The 20,726-nt window shown below is 36.9% G+C and overlaps 1 protein-coding gene across 2 annotated transcripts in view; it reads left to right on the forward strand.

Annotated features, from left to right (window-relative positions):
• The first annotated feature begins 1,610 nt into the window (after window positions 1–1,610).
• LOC131437225 (neural cell adhesion molecule 2-like) overlaps window positions 1,611–20,726 on the forward strand; it is a 239,741-nt gene continuing 220,625 nt past the window's right edge. For both annotated transcript variants that reach the window (XR_009230735.1, XM_058606410.1), the window contains exon 1: window positions 1,611–3,404. Coding sequence is in view for 1 of the 2 variants with exons in the window: in XM_058606410.1 (XP_058462393.1) it covers window positions 3,296–3,404 (109 nt within the window). In the remaining variant the exon portion in view is untranslated. The remainder of the gene's footprint in view (window positions 3,405–20,726) is intronic.

Raw genomic sequence — 20,726 nt, forward strand, 5'->3', positions numbered from 1 at the left:
TTTTGACTGCAGTCCATTGTTATGTTCTCTGGTGTATGGCAATGGATCCAGCCAAACATGTGTTCAAAGTGCGCTTGCGTTCGTCTTTTCAGGTCTAGATAAGTATGTGCGGGCTCCAGCGGCAGGATATCTTTTCAATCTGCAGAACATTGCTCAACTATGACATGCTAGTGCACTTTCTCTTTCCGGTCGTCCAGTACAATTTTATGTATTACTATTATTATTGTCGTTTTTTACCCGGTTTCAACCTTCATTTTATTTAGTGCTGACACTGTTTGTGGCAATGAAGCAATCATGAAATTATTTAAACCACTGTTTCACGGTGTATTCTTTCCCATACTATTCTTCATAGTTTATTTTGTTTCGGTTTCTGTGGGTATGTGCCTGGTTTTGTCTATACCGATTCTCAGACAAATGAATGTATTAATAGTATGTTTCAAACCAACCGATGAAAGTGTTCTATTTTGGGAGGACCCACCGGAGAACACTCACCCTATGTATCTAGGTTCCTTATGAGAATGCAAAACTTCCGATGAAGAGTGTTAGAACAGGAAAAAGTTGTTATTTTAAATTGGGTCATCAAACACAAAACATCAGGAGATGTTCCGCCTTTGCAATCAATAGTCCAATTGCGAAAATCTTTGAAGAAGTACAGCATTCACTGTATACCTGCAGGTGCTTCACATTGTAGTTCCACACCTCAGGTTGGGCAAGCTTCTTTGCATAAATGAATTCCGTAATTAACCTTTTTTCCGGGAACAGCAGCTAAGTAGCAGTTTTTCAGTTTCAAAAATTACTATGCTAATGACGCTCGATCTAAATTTAAACATAGCTTACTTTCTGTTCGGTAAAGAACCATTTTGACCTCTGGCGGGCGTCGTCGACGATGATGACACCTTTACCGGTAGAAAGCCATGAATAAACGATGTCTTTTTGGTTCCCTCCGGCTACGCCGGAAGTCAGCACCAGAGACCGGGGACTGGGAGGGTTTCTAATGAAAGCACAATGCAATCATGTTTTGTCTGACTCAGTGACAAAAAAAATTCTAACGAGAAGATGATCTGTTTCCTTTTCGGATAGAAATCATGTAGTTTGTAATAACACAAAAACCACATACAAAAAAAAGGGTAAATTTTGCTCTTCTGTTTCAGCAATCATAATATTTTCCAATTTGATTGTTGTTCGATCGTTCGATTCACATTCACACACATTGGAACCTGTAATTGGTTCCCATCCGAATCGGAAAGCAAATCGTTCAGGTCAACGTGTTCTGTTTTTTTTTCTTTTCGTCCGTGAATTTACGAAAAAACCAGTACCAGGAATGTCTCTCGTTTTACCAGGAACTGGAAGTGCTGCTACCTTGTCGGTGGTCAGGTCGCATCTGTCGATGCTCGACTTTTTCGCCGCCGTCGCCGTCAGTATGTCAGAACGGCCTCGGCCTCGGTTTGTTCTCGGTTCTCGGTGGCACAAAATTTCGGGTACTGCAAGCAGCAGCGACGGTCCTGCGCAAAGGACATTTCGAGCAGTTTGAGTAGTCCTCACTCACGTGTGTTCGGTCGGAATGCAAAATCAGCAGGTCGACCAGCAATCGGGTCGGGAACACCGTTTCAGTCACTAGTGCGAATCCGCTGCGCTCGGTCAGAACTTATCCTTTTGCGAGTTGCGAGAACTTGAGACTAGCTGTCAGTTTAAGGTGGAAGCTGTGTTGTTCTTCCTTCTTCTTCTTCTTCTGTGCGGGGGTGTTCGCGGAGAGTGAATAAGGTTGATTTTTTTTGTTGGACCAAACCAAGTCATCTTTTCGGCTATGCTGTTTTTTTTCTATGATTTCGATTTGCTGCACGTAGATCATAACGACGATGCCACGGTTGACATGAGACTTCAGCTAACCCCCCGGGGGAAATATGCTTAGACGGGTTTGATGATGGATATTCGATACAGCCGTGGCTTAATTTGGCGGTGTTGACTGTGAGATGATCGTTCTATGGAACACAGGAGGCAGTCTGTATAAAGCTCTCGCAAATTAAAATGAGTCTATCGAGTTCAAGAAAGTGTGCTCTCAAATCGTCCTAAAATGGAAAATTTCACCGATGTTTGGTGCTGTGCTACAAACAGAAGACTGTTCACCCTTTCATCTTGTCCCAAGAAAAAGGTTTAAACGAAAACAAAGTGCTGCATTTGAATTACCAAAACCGAAGTGAGCTCAGTGAAAAAGTGTAGGAAAATTTAATCTAAATATAGCGGCCCCCGCTTTTTTCCGGTTTTCAATACTGGTCGAGTATGAGTTGCAAAGTGAATCCATCGTTATCTTACATCTTACGACCGACCTTCGTTCTTGTGCCGGATAAATACTGTCAAGGGTAAAGCTCTCTATCGAAGAATGCGCGCGTGAAACGAAGCTTACCGACACGACTTAATCTGGATCAGCTCGAACAAATAACGTGTAATCAGGATTACAATTTACATCGAACCTTTTCATCCGTGACAGGGCCCCTATCGGCGTCGTGGTCGTGAGAAAAATCGTATAAAAACATAAGTGCTACTTTGCAATTCCCCCATTCTTCCTCTTTATCAACTGGACCGGAACTCTCCTCCTCCGGGCTAATCATAGTGGGGCCGCGCGACCTGCGCCCTGTCCAGACTGAGCGGGTCATAACCGTAAATTAATCGGCCATTTATATGCTAAACACTGTTCGTTTCGGGGCGTACTTTCGCATCCTCCCGAGAACCGAAAAAAAACCCGTCAAATGGAGTGCTGCGTGCGAGCTTCTAAACGTGAAATTTTTTTCCTCGCGCGCACACTACTAACCCGTAGATCACTTTCTTCGCGCCGGTTGGCGCATCGGATCGGTCGAAGTGAAACAATCGCACTTTCGAGTGTCTGCCTTTCGGTTTTGCAATAATCGTAAAAGTTGAATTGTTTCCTCCAGTCTCCAGTGTTTTTTTTGATTCCGGAACGAAGGGGAAAAAAAGTGGTGTTCAAAAAAAAAAAAAAAAAGAAAAAAAATAGTCCAATCCTTGACTACACCAGAAACGAAGGATACCTTAGCTTACGGAAGTGGGTGGGGAAGGCGAACACTTTACGGTGAACGAGAGCGAATGTGGTGTCGATAATACTTTACGGCGGAAGTGGTGAAAAACAGCCGCAAAAGAGCACGAAAAAAAGAAAGAAAAATACAGTGGCGGGGTTATTGGGCCAGCCCAAAAAGCAAGGAAAAAGCTTGAAGTCTGATGCAAAAAAAATAGAAATACTGTAGCAACAAACACAAGAAAGGTGGCGAGGTGAGCAGGAAGAAAAATGTGGCTTGAAAAGCTGATGCTAGTATATCTGCTGGCGCTGTTCAACTCGCTGGACGGATACTTTCTGGATAATAACCTGCAGAACACCGGGCGTCATCGAAGGAAAGGTACGTTAAGTGTGGGGGGGGGGGGTCGGATTTTACAGCGAGAGCTGTTGTAAGCTCTGGGGTGTTATGCAAATTTGTTCGACATCGAATCGTAGCATTGTGCCTTTTGGTAAACAAAAATATTTATTCGGAGGATTTCTTCTTTAGTGGGAAGCATATTTTGTCCTCCTTCTGGCCTTAATACCGCTCTTCTGCCAGGATAGGCTGGGCATACTGCGTCAAGGTCTCCTAGGGAAAGAAGGCCGACGACGAACAGCGAGACAGGCAGGCAGGCAGAAAATGTTACCTGAAATCAATCGTTTTACCGAAGTAGGCGGCGGAATAAGATTACTCGGGAGCGTTTAAAAGCTTCCTATAACTATAGTCAACATGTTTGTGCATAATTTTGGCAAACCTGGGGATGGGAAGATTATAGCTAGGAATATATTATATAGCTGTCAGTATTGTTATTGTGAAGAATGAAAAACCCTGTGAATTTTATGTTATTACTAGCTGACCCGTCGAACTTCGTCTCGCTTGAAATTATTTTTTAAATTTAGCTTTCCTGACAGCAGAATTGTCAAACGGTAATGCTTCTTTCTATTATTTCACTGATTATTTAGCCCAAAATAAACGAATTACGACGAATTCGTATCCAACACATTAACTTCGGCCCGAAAAAGAAATTTCAGACAAAATTATTGCAAACATGTTAAAAGGTTTTTATTACGGAAAAATTAAGTGAATGCACCGATCGCCATCTTATCCTTTGAGTCAGTGCATTGAAAGAGATTGTAGATCTCTCTTATGGGGCAATTTACCTTTTCAGAAAAACAGCCATTGTTGCAAACGCAAAAGTAGTTTTCTTAGCTGTCTTCGAGCAGAAATTCAAAACAGAAATATCAATTTGTTTGGCACATTTTTTCTGAATAAACTGATGTTTTCTTCGATTCATCAAGCAATAGTGGAGGAAACTGGCATTGAGTTTTCAACAATGGATGTTTCCCGGAGATTGTTTGTAGAACCTTAAACTAATTGTTTCGACATATGAAATGAGCGGTGGAGCAGAGATGACAAAGATGAATACTTGAAATTGATTCCGCAAATTTTCAAAAGCGACTTGTTGTTTGTCATTGTAAGGCTTAATTGTAGACTGAAGACCTTAAAAAATTTAATGGTAAATAATAATGGATTATCGGAAGGAATAAACCTGTTTTGAGCGGATGTCCATACGCTGCTTCACCGCTAGTCTGATGATAATAATTAATCTTGTTTGATGAATGTTCGTAGCATGACAATCACAGAATCAATTTCCGATTAACAATTTAGCGATGAAATAAGAAATTATTGAACATTCAAAAGTTCAAACTATCATTTTATTAAATTAAATTAAATTTTTAAATAATTGTGTCAATAGTCGTCTCATTAGTTGAGTCACCTCATCATTTTAATTAGTACTCGATCTATAATTAACGAATGGCGTTGAGTTCGGCCTTGAGAGTCAATATCAGGAAGAATTATATGAAAGAATGTGCAATTTTTCTGTTCTAGCGGAGTGAATATGAGGAGTGATTATACCAGTATTCTTCTTATCGTTCAAACCAATCCATAAATCAGTAGTAGTAATGGTTTTTGAATGCCTCGAATTCTCCTCCAGATATGGTATTCGCGATTTGCATTTGGTAATTGGTCAAGTAATACAAAGTTCGAAAAATGGAATGATTTGGCTTAAGCAGCTTACAAATGTCCTGATGTCATGAGCAGCCTAAGCATCCTGTAATCCACCCTTTAATTTTTACTCGAAGCGACTGAAGGAACTTCAACATGCCAAATGAAAGAAAAATCTCTTTATTTGACCTCATTATTTCAGCAGCAAAATCCTGTCATTAATTCGTTTAAAAATCGTTCTATATGTTTACATGTTCAACTCACAATAGTCAACATTATTTATCCAACTGATCACATTGTACACAATGCATCAGCTGGTAAACGATGTCAGAACTTTTGATCCTGATTACGATATATCAAGAACAGTCAAATGCGTTCCACCAGTCATTTGGCAAGCAATGGTTGTGATACCCTATTCAGTACGTGTTTCAAAATAACGAATCACATCTCCACCGAAATACTGAGCATCTTATTACGCGCCAAACATCAATCGTAAATCTAGCAATCATTGGCAACATTTTCAGTGGAAAATTCCATTGTCCATACAAAATAACTTTATTGGTTTTTCCCACTTTTCCGGTAAGTTTTCCTAATTTTTTTGATGTACGAACCCGGTGGGGGTAAAAACTGATCAAACAAAAAAAAAAGCATCTCAATCCGTCCATCCGTTCTTACGTGATGCGATTGCAAAGAATGATCTCTGCATTTTTATATATATAGATAAGTAGGTTCATTGAATTGATAACATTTCATAGGTTTGGTACTGGAATGACGTCACAGTATTTGGTACAACATTTATTACAACATAGGAACCCATTAAGCAGGCCCGTACCCAGGATTTCGTTTCGGGAGGGGCCCAAAGATAAAAATTAATGTTACTGAAGATTGCTTATGTGTGCCTTCTACGGGTGTTTTAAACAAACACTTTAAACTTTTCCACTGAAACTGTTATTGTGTTACATTTCTTTACGTTCACTGTCTTGTTATCTCTGCAACACATGTCTTAGACCTTCTAAATAATTATATATCTGTTTTTGATTTCGGGAAAGGCCCGGGCCCCTCGGGCCCCCCCTCTGGGTACGTGACTGCCATTAAGTGATGAAAAGATGAAAAAAGACGGGAGGGTAAAGTCAGAGACATAACTGGATGACGTGAACACGAATAAAAATTACATACTTTTTCCACACATCCCAGTATCGATAATCGCACCTACCAGTTGAGTGATTGTGTAAATTTGTCAAACTTTCAATTCTTCACTTGCATCACGGTACACTGAGGTCTCTTTTTACGCGGGGAATACGTACCGCGTGAAAGAAAAAAACCGTGCAAAAAAAAAATCCGCGTAACTTCGGATCCCCGCGTAAAAAAAGCCTCAAAACTAAAGAAAACAAATATTTTGATGCCGAATATCTTAGAAATGCATGAATCGTCGATATCTGGTGTAATCTGATTTTCAATGTGAGATCAGTATTGCAACCAATTAGCTCTATAATAGTTGAATATAGAACTAATTGGATTAATTATAGCTTCCGTGGAAAGTCTGAATGTTACAGGAAGATGATCTGAGTCAAAGTCAACAAGTGTAATCGGTTCACTACAAATGTGACTTTGATCCGTTAGAACCAGATCAATTGTAGAGGGGTTTCCCACGGAGTAGAAACAAGTCGGATTACTGGGATAAAGAACTGTAAAGTAACCAGCAGAGAGTTGACTATGAAGTATTGTTTTGGCTTGTAAAATGTCCACTAAAAGTGAGCGTATCATACCAGTACTGTTAATTTCTCATGAATTTTTGAATATAAATCATATCAATAATCAATAGTTTCAGAATTCGTAAAATCGAAGATAACGGCTTTCGGTTTGTGGATATTTTTTTTAAATCGTCATACTATTTGTACTTTCGGTTTTTTAGTGTTATTGATCACCGATTTTCGGAAACTTGAAAACACAATTAAGGGGCGGGTAGGGTCTAACACTTTTGAAAATTCTTCTATGGCTATGGCTATCTCATTCTACGAAGAAGCAAGAGCTCGGCCCAAGATTTCTACTTCGATTGACTTCAAAACTTGACAAAACATTCTTGAAGTGTTTCGTTATGATAAATTATAAAAGAAAATATATGATTATTTGAAAATGTTAGACCCTACGGGCGCGCTGGAGTGATTAATTATGTAGATTGATTTTATAGACAAATAACTTGAAACGCGTTTTCCTCGAAAGCAGGTTTCCGTGTCCATCGTCATTCAAAAACTACTGCGCCAATTTTTTTTAATTTTGCACACACTTTCTGCATATAAAAAACCAGACCCTTAAACGTTTTATTTATTAAATTTAAAAACAATCAAAAAGAAACGTTGGGGTCTAGAAAAACTTCTACTCTAATTATGCTGCATTCATTTGTTCACTTCTGATTAGTCTGCGCTGAGATACAGTGGACAACGCAAATCATGATTTTTAAGAAGCGTTCTCGAAAATACCTCTTCAAAGACTTATTTCTCAATATTTTTCCACGAAAATATTACAAAATGTAATTCTGGAAAAAAATCGCTAAAATACTAAGACTAAGAAATTAATCAGCCTTTTTTAAGGTTAGCTATTCAAAGAACTATTCTTCGAACTAATCAGTCTTTATTAAGACTACCACAAAATCAGTCTTTATCGAGACTTTTCCAAACTAGGAGTCTAATCGAAGACTAATTTAGCCTAGTTAATTTAATTTCATTAATTTCCAAAATGCCTGCGTCCAACCGGAAAGGCAACAAGCCTAAGGCTAAAAATAATTCAATACGGAATAAATCACAATCCGTTATTCAACATTTTTCTAATAACATTCACGATCTTATAGAATCTGAATGTAAAAATAAAAGACAACGGACGGAATTCCCTTCCGTTGATTCTATGCCGTCTAACAATATTTACAAGATTCCTCCTGAATCCGATTGTAGCGACATAGAAGAAAATTCTTCAAAAATTCCCAAAATGGACGCTTGTCGTTCTGGGAAGAAACAACAATCTATGCCACCAGTGACGGTGATGATTTCCGACTTCAAAGCATTCCGTACTGAGCTTTCTACTTTTCTCCCGGAAGTAAAAGTCTCATTTCAAATCGGACGAAGAGGAGAATGTCGAGTCTTGGTTGATGGATTGGAAGATTACGAACGTCTTATTCGATATTTGTCCGAGAAACTTCATAAATTTTATTCATGATATAAAATCAGACAGACCCTTCAAGGCTGGCTTGAAAGGCTTATCAAATGATCAATGTATTGATGAAATTAAAAATGAACTAAAAGAATTGCTGCTAACAGGGAAAAATTTTTAAACGCTCGTTCGCTTAGACAACAAGTCAAATCAACGACACAAATGCCACGCCTAAATCTTCTAAGGCACTTATTTCTTAGAATGTAAAACAAATAACAGGTAGGCCATCGAATTCTTTTCCTAACGAAAACTATTTATTGACAGGTAGATCGGCCAAGTCATCTTCTTCTTTTAATGTCAGTTACGCTAGCGTAACAGGTAGACATCTACCTACCAGTATTCATTCAATACCGTTCGCTTCTTTGAACGAAGTCGATTTAGGCGAAATAACGGAAGCTTTTTCAAATGATCATCCGAATGAATTGGACTTCATCACATTTTGAAGCATTTCAAGTGGGATGGCAATTTCCAAATAATATTATAATGAATTCAAAATTTAACAGTGATGTTAAATAATTATTTGAATATTTTAAATTGGAATGCTCGATCTTTGAAATCGAGTGAAAATGAATTTTATAATTTTCTCAAAGTTCACAAAATTTATATTGCCATTCTGACAGAAACTTTTCTTAAACCAAATGTCAAATTGAAAAGTAATCCACATTATGTGGTTCATCGATTTGACAGGTTCACTGAAACGGGTGGTGGAGTTACCATTTTTGTCCAACGGCAAATTAAACATCGAATTTTACCTTCTTTCAATACTAAGGTTATTGAAAACTTGGGAATCGAAGTTGAAACCATTCATGGAATTTATTTCATCGCTGGAGCATATTTGCCTTTCCAATGCACCGGCGAACAATTAATTTTTTTTAAAGGCGATTTGCAAAAACTCACAAGATATCGATCGAAATTTTTCGTAATAGGGGACTTAAATGCTAAGCATGTCCACTGGAATTGTAGGCAAAATAACAGTAATGGTAAAATACTTCATAATCAACTCTCAGCTGGTTACTTCACAATTCTTCATTCCAGCTTCTCTTCCGTGAAAAACCCGTCTACATTTGATCTGGTTCTAACAGATCAAAGTCACATTTGTAGTGAACCGATTACACATGCTGACTTTGACTCAGATCAGCTTCCAGTAACATTCAGACTTTCCAACGAAGCTATAATTAATCCAATTAGTTCTATATTCAACTATCATAGAGCTAATTGGTTGGATTACAGATCTCACATTGAAAATCATGTGGATCATGAAACTATTTTAGAAAATTCTGCGGACATCGACACAGCAATTGATAATTTGAATCATTACATTATCGAAGCTAGAAATCTTTCAGTTCCCAAAGCTCAAACTAAATTAAACTCTCCTGTCATCGATGACAATATTCAACTGCTCATTCGGTTGAAGAATGTTCGTCGACGACAATATCAACGTTCTCGTGATCCTGCTATAAAAAACATAGTTAAGGATTTACAAACAGAAATTAAACATAGATTTACTCTTTTGCGAAATGAAAATTTCGCTAAAGAAGTTGAACAAATTAAACCATATTCTAAACCTTTCTGGAAACTTTCTAAGGTTCTTAAGAAACCTCAGAAACCAATTCCTGCTCTCAAGGAAGGAAATCAAATACTTCTTACAAATGGCACACAATTTCAATTTGAACGCTTTGTTCCTATTGAAAATGAAGTCTCACTGAAATATAATCATATTTCAACTAAAGTGTTATTACAAGATGAGATGAGATGAATTTTGATGAAATTATGACAATTATTAGGAAACTTAAGAACATGAAGGCTCCTGGTAATGATGGAATCTTTAACATTCTTATTAAAAATCTTCCCGATGTTACCTTGAGACTCTTGGTAAAAATTTTCAACAAGTGTTTTTCATTAGCTTACTTCCCAAAAAGATGGAAAAACGCTAAAGTAATTCCTATCCTCAAATCTGATAAAAACCCAGCAGAAACATCAAGTTATCGATCAATTAGCTTACTTTCTTCTATCAGTGAACTTAAAAAAATATCTTGTTCAGAGTGATGTCTCATATAAATGAGAATTCAATTTTTTTACCAGAGCAGTTTGGGTTTCGTCATGAACATTCAACTACTCATCAACTTGTGAGAGTAACGAACGAAATTTCAAACTCTGTTTAAAGAACAAATTATTATTTATAAACAAATTTTCCGACCAGCCTGCTTTATGCAGTTCCAATTTGGTTAAATTGTTGTTCTACCAGGTAGGAAAGAAACGTAGTTACTTAGACCCACAATTTAAAGTCATGTGACACACAATTAGTGGAGGGGCGCCTTGAAAATGCATGAAAGAAAACATTTGCTTACAATAGACAAAACGATTAGAGCTTCAAGTATGTCGCAAATTATAGCGTTTTGGAGAATGCGAGAATTCAAACTTTGTTAATCGGCAAAAGTTTTAACTTGGAATTACTCCATCAGATGTGGCTAGTGTGCTGCAATACATATATCAATTATCAGAATTATGTTCTTATAAAAAAAAATTAAAAGACTTGCGACATTGTTTATTGAAGAGTTGTTAGGAATGTTATGGTTTACATTATGAAAGCCATATTAGTTAAGAACTTGCCCACAAAAATGGCCCTTGTGTGATCACACTTTATGATATAAAATTTAAGTGATATCTCTTGTACCTGATGATATAGAATGGCGGTGTTTTCGGAAAAAATGTTGATGAGGTAAAAACAGATTAAATAGTGTGAATAGTAGTAAAAACTCAGTGTGCAAGTCTGGGTTGAAAATTCCGGTAAATCAATATCATTTTAATTTATTAGGAAACTTGGGAAATGATTGAAAAAAATTCTTTTGAAATCTCCCAGACAACAGTTCTAAGGTTCTGTAACCTGATATTAAAATTGTTTAGAAGAGCTCTTTATTTGCTTTACATTTTGATTGTTATTCAGTTTACAATCATTGGATTGCGGTGTAACGGATGCGAAAGCCAATCAATCCGTAGGTTTTAATAAGAGCTTTAAATTAAAAATTATCAAAAAAAATCGAAACTCTGATTTTTAATATTTAACTTTTTTGGTTTATTTTGAAATTATTGAGAAAAAAAATCGAATTTTTTTCAGTGTATATTTTTTTAGAGTGCCCAATCGACTCCCTACAACTTCTTCCTGAACGGCATTTTTGTACTATTAACGGCTTCCGAGTTACAACGATTTGAAAAAGGCAATTTTTGTGAAAAGCAAAAATACATACGCCCTTTTTAAAAATCAGTCGTGAGTCGAATTGACCTCTCCAACGGTTCAAAACTTATGGTTAGCCATGCTGAAGCCATGTGCAAAGTTTCATCCAAATCGGAGAAGGTCGATTCTGATTTTGTCACTTTTTCGTCTACTCATTCCTGGAATTGCTCATGGTTTTTCGATGGATTTATTTTTTTTTTAACTAATCTGATACCTGTCCACATTTTTTAAAAATCTGAAAATAATACAGCGTAATGTACTCAAATGATTTTTGTTTTGATGTAACATCTAGAGTGGGGGGACGGGTATAGCGTGATGGGATAGTCGATGCCTTTCACGCAGCCCGCCTGGGTTCGATTCCTAACCCCGCACATAGGGTCAGAAAGATTTTCTGGTCCGAAGAGGCGAATGACCTAAGATGTTAAAGCCTCTATAATTGAAGCAAAAAAAAAAACATCTAGAGTGAACCTTTTTTTTACATGAAATACTTTTTAAAAAATTTCTAAAAAAAATCAGATAGGTTTCCTACAATGACTAAAAGAAATTACAGTTATATTTTTTTATAGAGGTTTTTGAAAAATTTAAATCAAATCAAAATCAAAGAAACTATCCTAACTCCACAAATATGGCCGTTAAAGGGTTTAAATTTTGGGAAAATCATCTCCAATACAATCCCTTTCAAACAGCTTATATCAGTTTAATTTCTGCTTGGGTACAATCCTTATATGCTTACCTGGGCTCATACGAAAGTCGTGAGTTTAATCCGGGTCCGACTTCCGGTTCCGGAGTTAATTAAATAACGCAATAAACATAAAACAAATCTGAACCTGTCTCAAAATTATTGCTTTCGATCGTCACTTTCGGTAGAAGGCCAAACAAAGCGAGTCCGACTATCCTGGTTTCCGATTCACGAAACACCGGAAATAGTGGCATTGTTTTATTTTGTAGGTTGTATTAAATGTTACACACACAAACTTTTTGGTTTCCTTTCCTTTGTTTTTGTAAGACCAGCGCTCTATGCATTGAACCGCCAATCCGGGACCGAACGATGCATTGTAGGGAACTGGATAAGCTCGTGAATCGAATAATCCGGTGAGGTTCTATTTATTATTTTGTGAGCAGTGGGAAAGTGATTCTTTGAAATATAACTAAATTGAATCAAAAATTGCTAGAACTATGATAAAATAAATTTTAAGCCCTTTTGCTCATTCACCAAGAGATTGTCCCAAATTCGTTTAATTTACCAAAATCTTTAGCTAACTGGTTTCCAGCCCATCTTCACACGGCGGAGTTATTACTAAATACCGCTTTTACCGAGAGTCTAAGTGCTAAGGGATAATTTGAGTTTTTACTTGAGAGATTCACAGACTTGTTCTAATCTGAATAGGAAGCTTGTAACACAACCAGCAATCAGAAATGATTTCCTGCAATATGAGTAAGTTGGAAATTTTTCGCACCCTCCCCTGTCGGAGAAAAGTTTCAAAGAACCGGGACCGGGATTAGGCTCTTGGCCTCTCGACCCAGGGTGGTTGTGTTCATGAAAGACAAATAACTCAAGACCGGTTTCGGGATATTGTGTCTTTTTGAAGACGACACCTCAAACAGCCGTAGTCTCCTTCGGCAGTAAGTGAAGGAAGAAGAAGAAGAAGAAGAAGAAGTTTAAACATGCAATGAATATTTAATTCGAATTGTGCATATTTGATACGGAACCTAATCGGGAAGTCGTACAGTATGTCAGAGAGCAACTGTTTCGGGAACACGTGAAACTCGCTTTGACAGTCCGACTATCGTAAGCCGACTTACGAGGCAGGGTTTTGCGGTACGAAAAGCTTACTCGGGCTACCAGTTTGGTTTTCGTTTGTCTTTGGAATTAGTCCGTCACGGGTGGGGCTCAGGATGATGGAAAATTTATGTCGCGTAACGATAATTCAGAGTGACTTTATTTGCGTGAAATTTAAAGTAATTTGATTTTTTCGCCTAACTCGATGTGCATGAAAGCGATAAGCCATTTATTTGATTTACCTACTCGGTAGCAACGCTGATCTTTTTTTTAACATTTAGCGAAAACAACATAGTATGCCATGACAATCGACAAATACACGGAAAGAAAAATAAACACAGAACGTGCTGGTTGTGTTTTTGTTTACCTCGCTATACGGAACCAGAAAAGCATTGAAGACCCAGCAACTTCTAACTTACTTTTGAGTTATCCTGTTACTTTGTTCGTTTACTTTTTCCAAGCATAGAACAATTCTAACACATTTTTTTGTATTATAAACTTTATGGAAAATATCTTTTAACTGGAAGTAGATGATGATGATTTCACAGTTACTTAAAAGATCAATTTTAGATACGAACAACCTCGAGATGTAAACTTGGCCAAATAGAATACTTTTATTTTAAAATGATAATTTTCGAGAGAGAAAACGTACAAAAACAGTGTAAACAGAGAATCGATTCAAAAGAAGATGTCATATATCATATATCAGTAACTCGATGTTGCAAGTTGAATCTAATATTTCTATATATGTTGCAAGTTGAATCTAATATTTCTATATAATATTTCTATATATCTAATATTTCAGAATTTTTTTCCAAATCTTTTGAAGTGTTTTACTCCTGGTGAAAAAACAACTCGATCAAATCGGTACTGCATAACGATTTATTGTTTTTGCTACACTTGATCAGACCATGTCAATTTCTAGCCATTTAGTTAGACTACATGATTATTGTTTGGGTCAATAATAGTAGTTATGAGCTAATATTAAGAGACATTTGATTGTGTTTCTGTCATATTTAAGGAAAAAGAAGTATTTATAATTATCTTCATAACACAACTATGATCTCAATCCATTTATGAGCCACCGATTCATCTGTAAACGAAGATTCCAGTGTGCACAAGACCCCGTCGACAAATAAATCCGTGTTTAAGCGAAAAATATCGAAGTACTGTTTTAGAATTAAATTAGGTATTTAATATACTCAAGCAAACACGGTGTGCAGCAGACAGCATAAAATGGCACCGACACACAATGCAAAAGTGAGCGCATATACTTTACAATCCATTCATCAACTCAATGGACGAGATAATTGCTTTGTTCACAGACAAGCACCTATTAAGGGGCAATTTACACTCTTAGTAAAACAGCCATTGTTGCATTGTTGATCACCAATTAAGAAACCAATCAAGAATCGATGAATTTTTGTAGTGACGCTAATATTTCAACTCATCAAATTACATGGACCGCAAAGAATTGTTTGCAATAATTCTAATAAAATAACCAAATTTGTTAAAAAAAAGCATGTTAGTTTTAATCATATATTATCACTAGAAGCTCCAGAATCTATCTCTTGACCCTATTAAACCACTCAAATTAGATATCCAATCTACATCGCCTTGAATTTCATAAAATATTTTACCTTAGTAGAAATGTTAGTTTTTGGAAACGTTTTGACAGCTTTCGTATAACTGAAGTGCTTCTTTAAAATTAGAACCCAATAAACAAAGTTTTTCTTTATATTGCAATTAGGGTGTTCGAGCTTAGCAACTTCCTCAAATAATTAAAAAACGTTGAGCATGAAGATCCTTTGAATCGTTGAGCAATGATGGAAAATAATTTCAATGTAATGAGTAACGAAGAACTACAAAGTCCTATTTTAATATAAAATCAACAAAATCGATCGAGTCCATTTTTTATTTCTACTTACGACTACTCTAGTGACACATCACTCTTGAATTCCAATATCTACCCTAATCATCCTGAGCTACCAGCACCAAAAGACGGCTCAGCAATAAAAACCAGAAGAAAATCAATAAAATTTGATTTCACCGGAGGCTTCAGGAGGGTAATGACTAAATAAAGATAATAGGAAAATTTTCACAAACGGTACCCGTCAACGCTAAATTGTCTGGTTCACTTTTTTTATTGAAGGCTTACGTCACCGACAACCAATGATAGCTTCGTGATGTCACAAACATGGAGTCTCGTCAGCCGGGGTAGCAGCCTCTCACTGTTTTACGAGCTGATCTCAAATTAACTAACTCATTACTACATGGAATGAGAAGTCCCGGGCCTAACAAAGAAAAACTCGATTTTTTACCGTGAAAACTTTTTTAGTCTTCAGTATAATCTCCATCTAGAGCGATACACTTGACCTATCGGATCTTCAACATTTTTTTATTTAAAAGATATTTTTATTCAGACCTACTTGCGTACAAGCTTTACGTGGCCGAATTAGCCGAATTTTTAAGTAAAGAATTTGTTGAAGTGGATCTCGTTGTCACTCTTTTTCTAGGAGGAGAAGAGCTTCCGTTTGCCTCCTGCGAGGGTTGAGGGGCACTTGTTCGTGGCTCGTCTCGTCCTCCATTGCCGCATCGGTGGTTTTGTTGTTGATTTCCGTCTTCTTTTCGTTTTCCTTGTTGTTCGCAGTCTTGAGCTCGTTGCTAGTTGCTGTAGATGCGCCTTGTTGTACATTGGTTGCAGTTGTTGGTTGGTTTGATGGTAAAACAGGAGTACTACGCTCACTAGTTTTCGTTGTTGAACGGTTGACCTTGTCTTTGGTTGAAGATGTCCTTTTCGCAATTGCAGTGCAAGGTTTACCGTAGTGTGCAGGTTGTTCACAAAACTGACATGTAACCAGCTGATTTTCATAGGTACTCAGCGTTTTACACTGATGTGTCCCACCTTGAACACAAATGATGTAAGATGAAATTGCCTTACGTAGTTGCATACGTACCACTCGCACGCCATTCCGGATGCCGGGAAAAAATTCCGCCATACTTCCCTTTCGATGGAAAGAACTTCACCGTACTGCGACATGATTTCCCGACCGGACTGATCGGTGGCTTGCGGGGGAAGGTCATGCACGCGTACTTCTATGGCATTGTCCACCATGTGCACAGGGATTTTGTATTTAATGTTGTCACACTCAACGCTGTGCACCTCGTTGTTAACCGAAGCGAATGCAATTGCATCGCTTTCACGTTTAAACATAATGTACACACAGTTAGGCGCCTTGTTGAATTGAATCTCACTTGCATTATTAGCGTCTAGATGCATTCGTTCTTTGAATAAGATTTCAGTTTCATTTGCTGCTGGTGTAACTTTGCAACTCTTCGAGTTTGGAAATAGATAACAGTCGCTGGGGGACAGATCTGGAGAAAAATGGGGGATGGTGGACCAATCCGTACCGCAAATCATTCAATTTCACCGTTGCCTTTATGCATGAATGAGTTGTGCGTCTTTTTCCATAGCTTGATGAAAACTAGAACCCGTCTGACATGATCAACTGTTACTCAAAGACTAGTGGATAGATTGTCATGAAATTTACTATTGAGACATCTAGAGGCTTGTTCTTAATAAAAATATACACGGTTCGAAACTATTCTCGTATTTTCTGTGAGAGGCCCGTGACTTTTCATTCCATGTCGTATTTCACTGATAACGCAACAACGTGCTCACAAGGGCGAGACAATTTTTTTTTCGCCACAAAGTTTTTCTATGCTGCAATTAACTTTCCATTTGAATCCCATATGAACTATGCAAAAATGCAAATACGATTGATGAAACTTTATTTTCGCGCTCGCGGTTCAAAGTTTGTATAGGATTTAGCATGGGAAAACTTCTTTTTCACAAAAAAAAGAACAGGATTCGAAAATCTGACGAGGACACACACATTCGTAGACCACGTGATCCGACGTTTGTAGAAGAAGCTATGAAACGAGTAACCGAATAGTAATCCAAACAATGGTTTATTCTTCAATACATCTGGCACCACTGCTGCCACAGCACTACTACTACTACTCTTACAGTTACTCTGAGTGGTTTAATGTCTTCACAGATACTTTTTTAGAATTCTACGGCAAGTTCGATGTACTAGTTTCGAGTAGACTGAGCAAACGAGGTACTCGCAGGTAACTCATGAATTGGATGAACTCGAGATTTTCGGCGGATAGTTCTCTTGCTTATGAAAGCACCACAAATCAGAGCCGCTATCACTACCACAATCATTACTGCCCAGAAAAAAGTAATTCTAGCTTGTTCGCCGTCTTCCTGTGAATTGGTGCCACCGAAGCAGTATAACCTCCAAGAAGAATCTTCCAGAACCAGTGCGTCTTGGTGAGAGCAGTTGCACTCAATCGTTGGCATCGAATCGATTTCGGCATCATGAATTTCCCGTATAATCCGCGAATTAAAACCTCCGCCATCGTAATGAATAAAATGAATAACATACAGGATACCTGGCAGCAGTTCCTCGCGTTCAGTTGTAAATGGATTCGTGTCCCAGGTCAATAGAATGTTTCGCTTCCGGTAGCCGTGACAGACGTGAGTCGTTTGTTCGAGTCGTTCTTTCCACACCACCGAATTCGAAGATTCCGAAGTGTATTTATGCATTGACAACTCAACGTGAAACACTTGCCGTCTTCCGCAAGTTTCAGTCACGACGATAGTTGGCAACACCAGCGCTGACTCATTCCGAGGATGAATGAGCACACATGGTTCATTTTTGATCAATAACATTATGTGGGTGAGGCGGTCTACAGGCTTCGAGCGACCCGTCAGAAGTTCTCTTTTTGTATGTTCAAGATACCTCGATTCATATTCGACAGATTGATCGCAAGATTTGAACTGAATGAAATCGATTTTGGAATTGGCAACCGTAAACAGTGTAGGAAACAAATTCCACAGCAGCATCGCACGAATGGTCGAACACTTCGGCAAATACTGATGTTAGCAATTGACTAGTAGTTCAGATTAGACACCATTAATGTCTGAAATCACTTATCGATTCGTTGATTATAGTCATTGAGAGCACTCAAATTCAAACCATAAGTGCACCATGAGAACAAAACATCTGTCTACTGTGTGTCCATATCGATAACCATTTCAATTTCAGTTTTCGACAATTATGAGTATTTTTAGGTTATGTAATGGTTTTCCAATCTTGCGACAAACTCCGAACGAATTTGACAACAGCAAATTTTTATTATGTTGAAGTTTCGATATCAGAACTTTTTCTCCTGCATGCATTCCAGCAATAAATTCATTTAGCAAGCACTCATTTCAATGAACAATTAAGCACGTGGTTCGAAATGAAGAATCACGTGGATCAAGTATCCATTTGAAACATCCACACAAAACAACTCGTTGCGCACAAAAGAATTTTTACAACGATCTAGTATTCTTTTCTTTGACGATCAAAAACTTATGCAACTCGTTATGCGCCAAGCACCTATCGATGATTTTAGCAAACATAGACGACTTTTTCAACTGAACATTCCATTTTCCATACAAAACACAGCAACAACGTCATATTTAGTTCATGCGACTAATTAAAGTCGGAGTGAATAAAATTAAAATTCCAAACGGCAATATGAAACATAAATAAATAAATGCAGTGTATTTATAATGTGTTGTAGTTAAGCAACAGAACAATCACATACATAACATCAAGCACCTGCAAAGATGTCGTTGTATAGATTATTTGAAATATATCAGGTGTCGTAATTAATTTGTAGCGGTTTTTTTGCAAAGTTTAATTATTTATTGTGAGGGTATGACTTTAATATTGTTATTCAAAATAGAGTTCAATCATCTTTCGTAACATCAACATCATAGCCCACGGAAGGCCGCTCCAGTCGATGACCAACATGCGGGCCATCCGCTCGGTCTTCGTAGCCTATAGGTGTTTCCCACGGACCCAGAATCGAAGTACCCACGTCATCTGAACGATCCCCATGTAAGATCCAATCCACCAGCAACTGCCGATCAACTGGAAACCGGATTTGCGGACATCGTGAACCAAATACAACAACGTTATAATTCAAGAAACTGTCAACAAATACAAGAAATTATACTAGTCCTAAGGTGGTGGATATCTGTTCGAAAATGACAGTCTGTCGTATAATTTTTTGTGTAAAAACATGTTTTAATCCACCTAGTGGTGTGATGATACCTTTCTCATTTGACATGTATTCTTAGCAATATTACTGTAGTATTCTTGGAAAAACTGCTCATTTAATAGAAATAGGGAAATTTGTTCGTGCGTAAACTAGAATACCTAAAAATCGAAAGAGTTACGATCCAATATTATAACATTTCTTTTCCAGTTTTTTTCCTGCATCAGTCAAAATGACGGTCTGAAATTTTAAACACACTTCTTTCTAGTGCACCGGATTACCTTTAATTTGGGACATTTGTTTGTAAAAGTCGGTTGAACCATCTTGGAGAAAAATGAGTGAGCTCCGTTTTGAAGAATTGTATTCCAATTTTCGATAATGTCGGAATCACTTTCCTGGGACCGGTGAGTTACGTTTTGGAGGATTCGAAGTGGGTTTGTGTGGTTGTCAATTTGCTAGATCTGTCAAATAAAGGGATTTATGTACTACTTTTTTGATATATATATATATATATATATATATATATATATATATATATATATATATATATATATATATATATATATATATATATATATATATATAGATATATATATATATATATATATATATATATATATATATATATATATATATATATATATATATATATATAGATATATATATATATATATATATATATATATATATATATATATATATATATATATATATATATATATATATATATATATATATATATATATATATATATATATATATATATATATATATATATATATATATATATATATATATATATATATATATATATATATATATGGGACGAGAATGGCTTCCTTTTGAGTCAAAGTTTGTTAAGAATGGTTCAGCCGCCTCGGAGAAAAGTGAGTGACACACACACATACAGATATTTGCTCAGTTCGTTGAGCTGAACTGAATTCTATATAAAACTCAGCCCCCTGGGCTCAAAAGTCGGTTGGATTCGGCATCATGCCACAACCTGTTAGAATGGTACAAGGCGAATGATGATGATTTCGTGCCAAAAGATCTAAACTCCCAAAACAAGGAGAGCTAAGCAGTGTGCCTTAAAATTTGATTATATAATTAAATAAAAAATTGATAAAAAAAAACCCCAAAACATTCCAGAATTGTGTCTCATAGAAAAAATACTGGGACATTGTAAAAGAGCATCCTTAAAACAACCTAAAGTCGTGAACAATGTAGAATTAGTGAGGCAAGAATGAGTTAATATGCAAAGAAAAAACTGTCAATGCTTAATTCGTGTAGAACCTAATGGCTGGGATTAAGGTCAAGGTTTGTACATTCAAGTATATTGGCG

Source organism: Malaya genurostris, chromosome 3 (assembly GCF_030247185.1).
Source record: "Malaya genurostris strain Urasoe2022 chromosome 3, Malgen_1.1, whole genome shotgun sequence".
Lineage (NCBI taxonomy): Eukaryota > Metazoa > Arthropoda > Insecta > Diptera > Culicidae > Malaya > Malaya genurostris.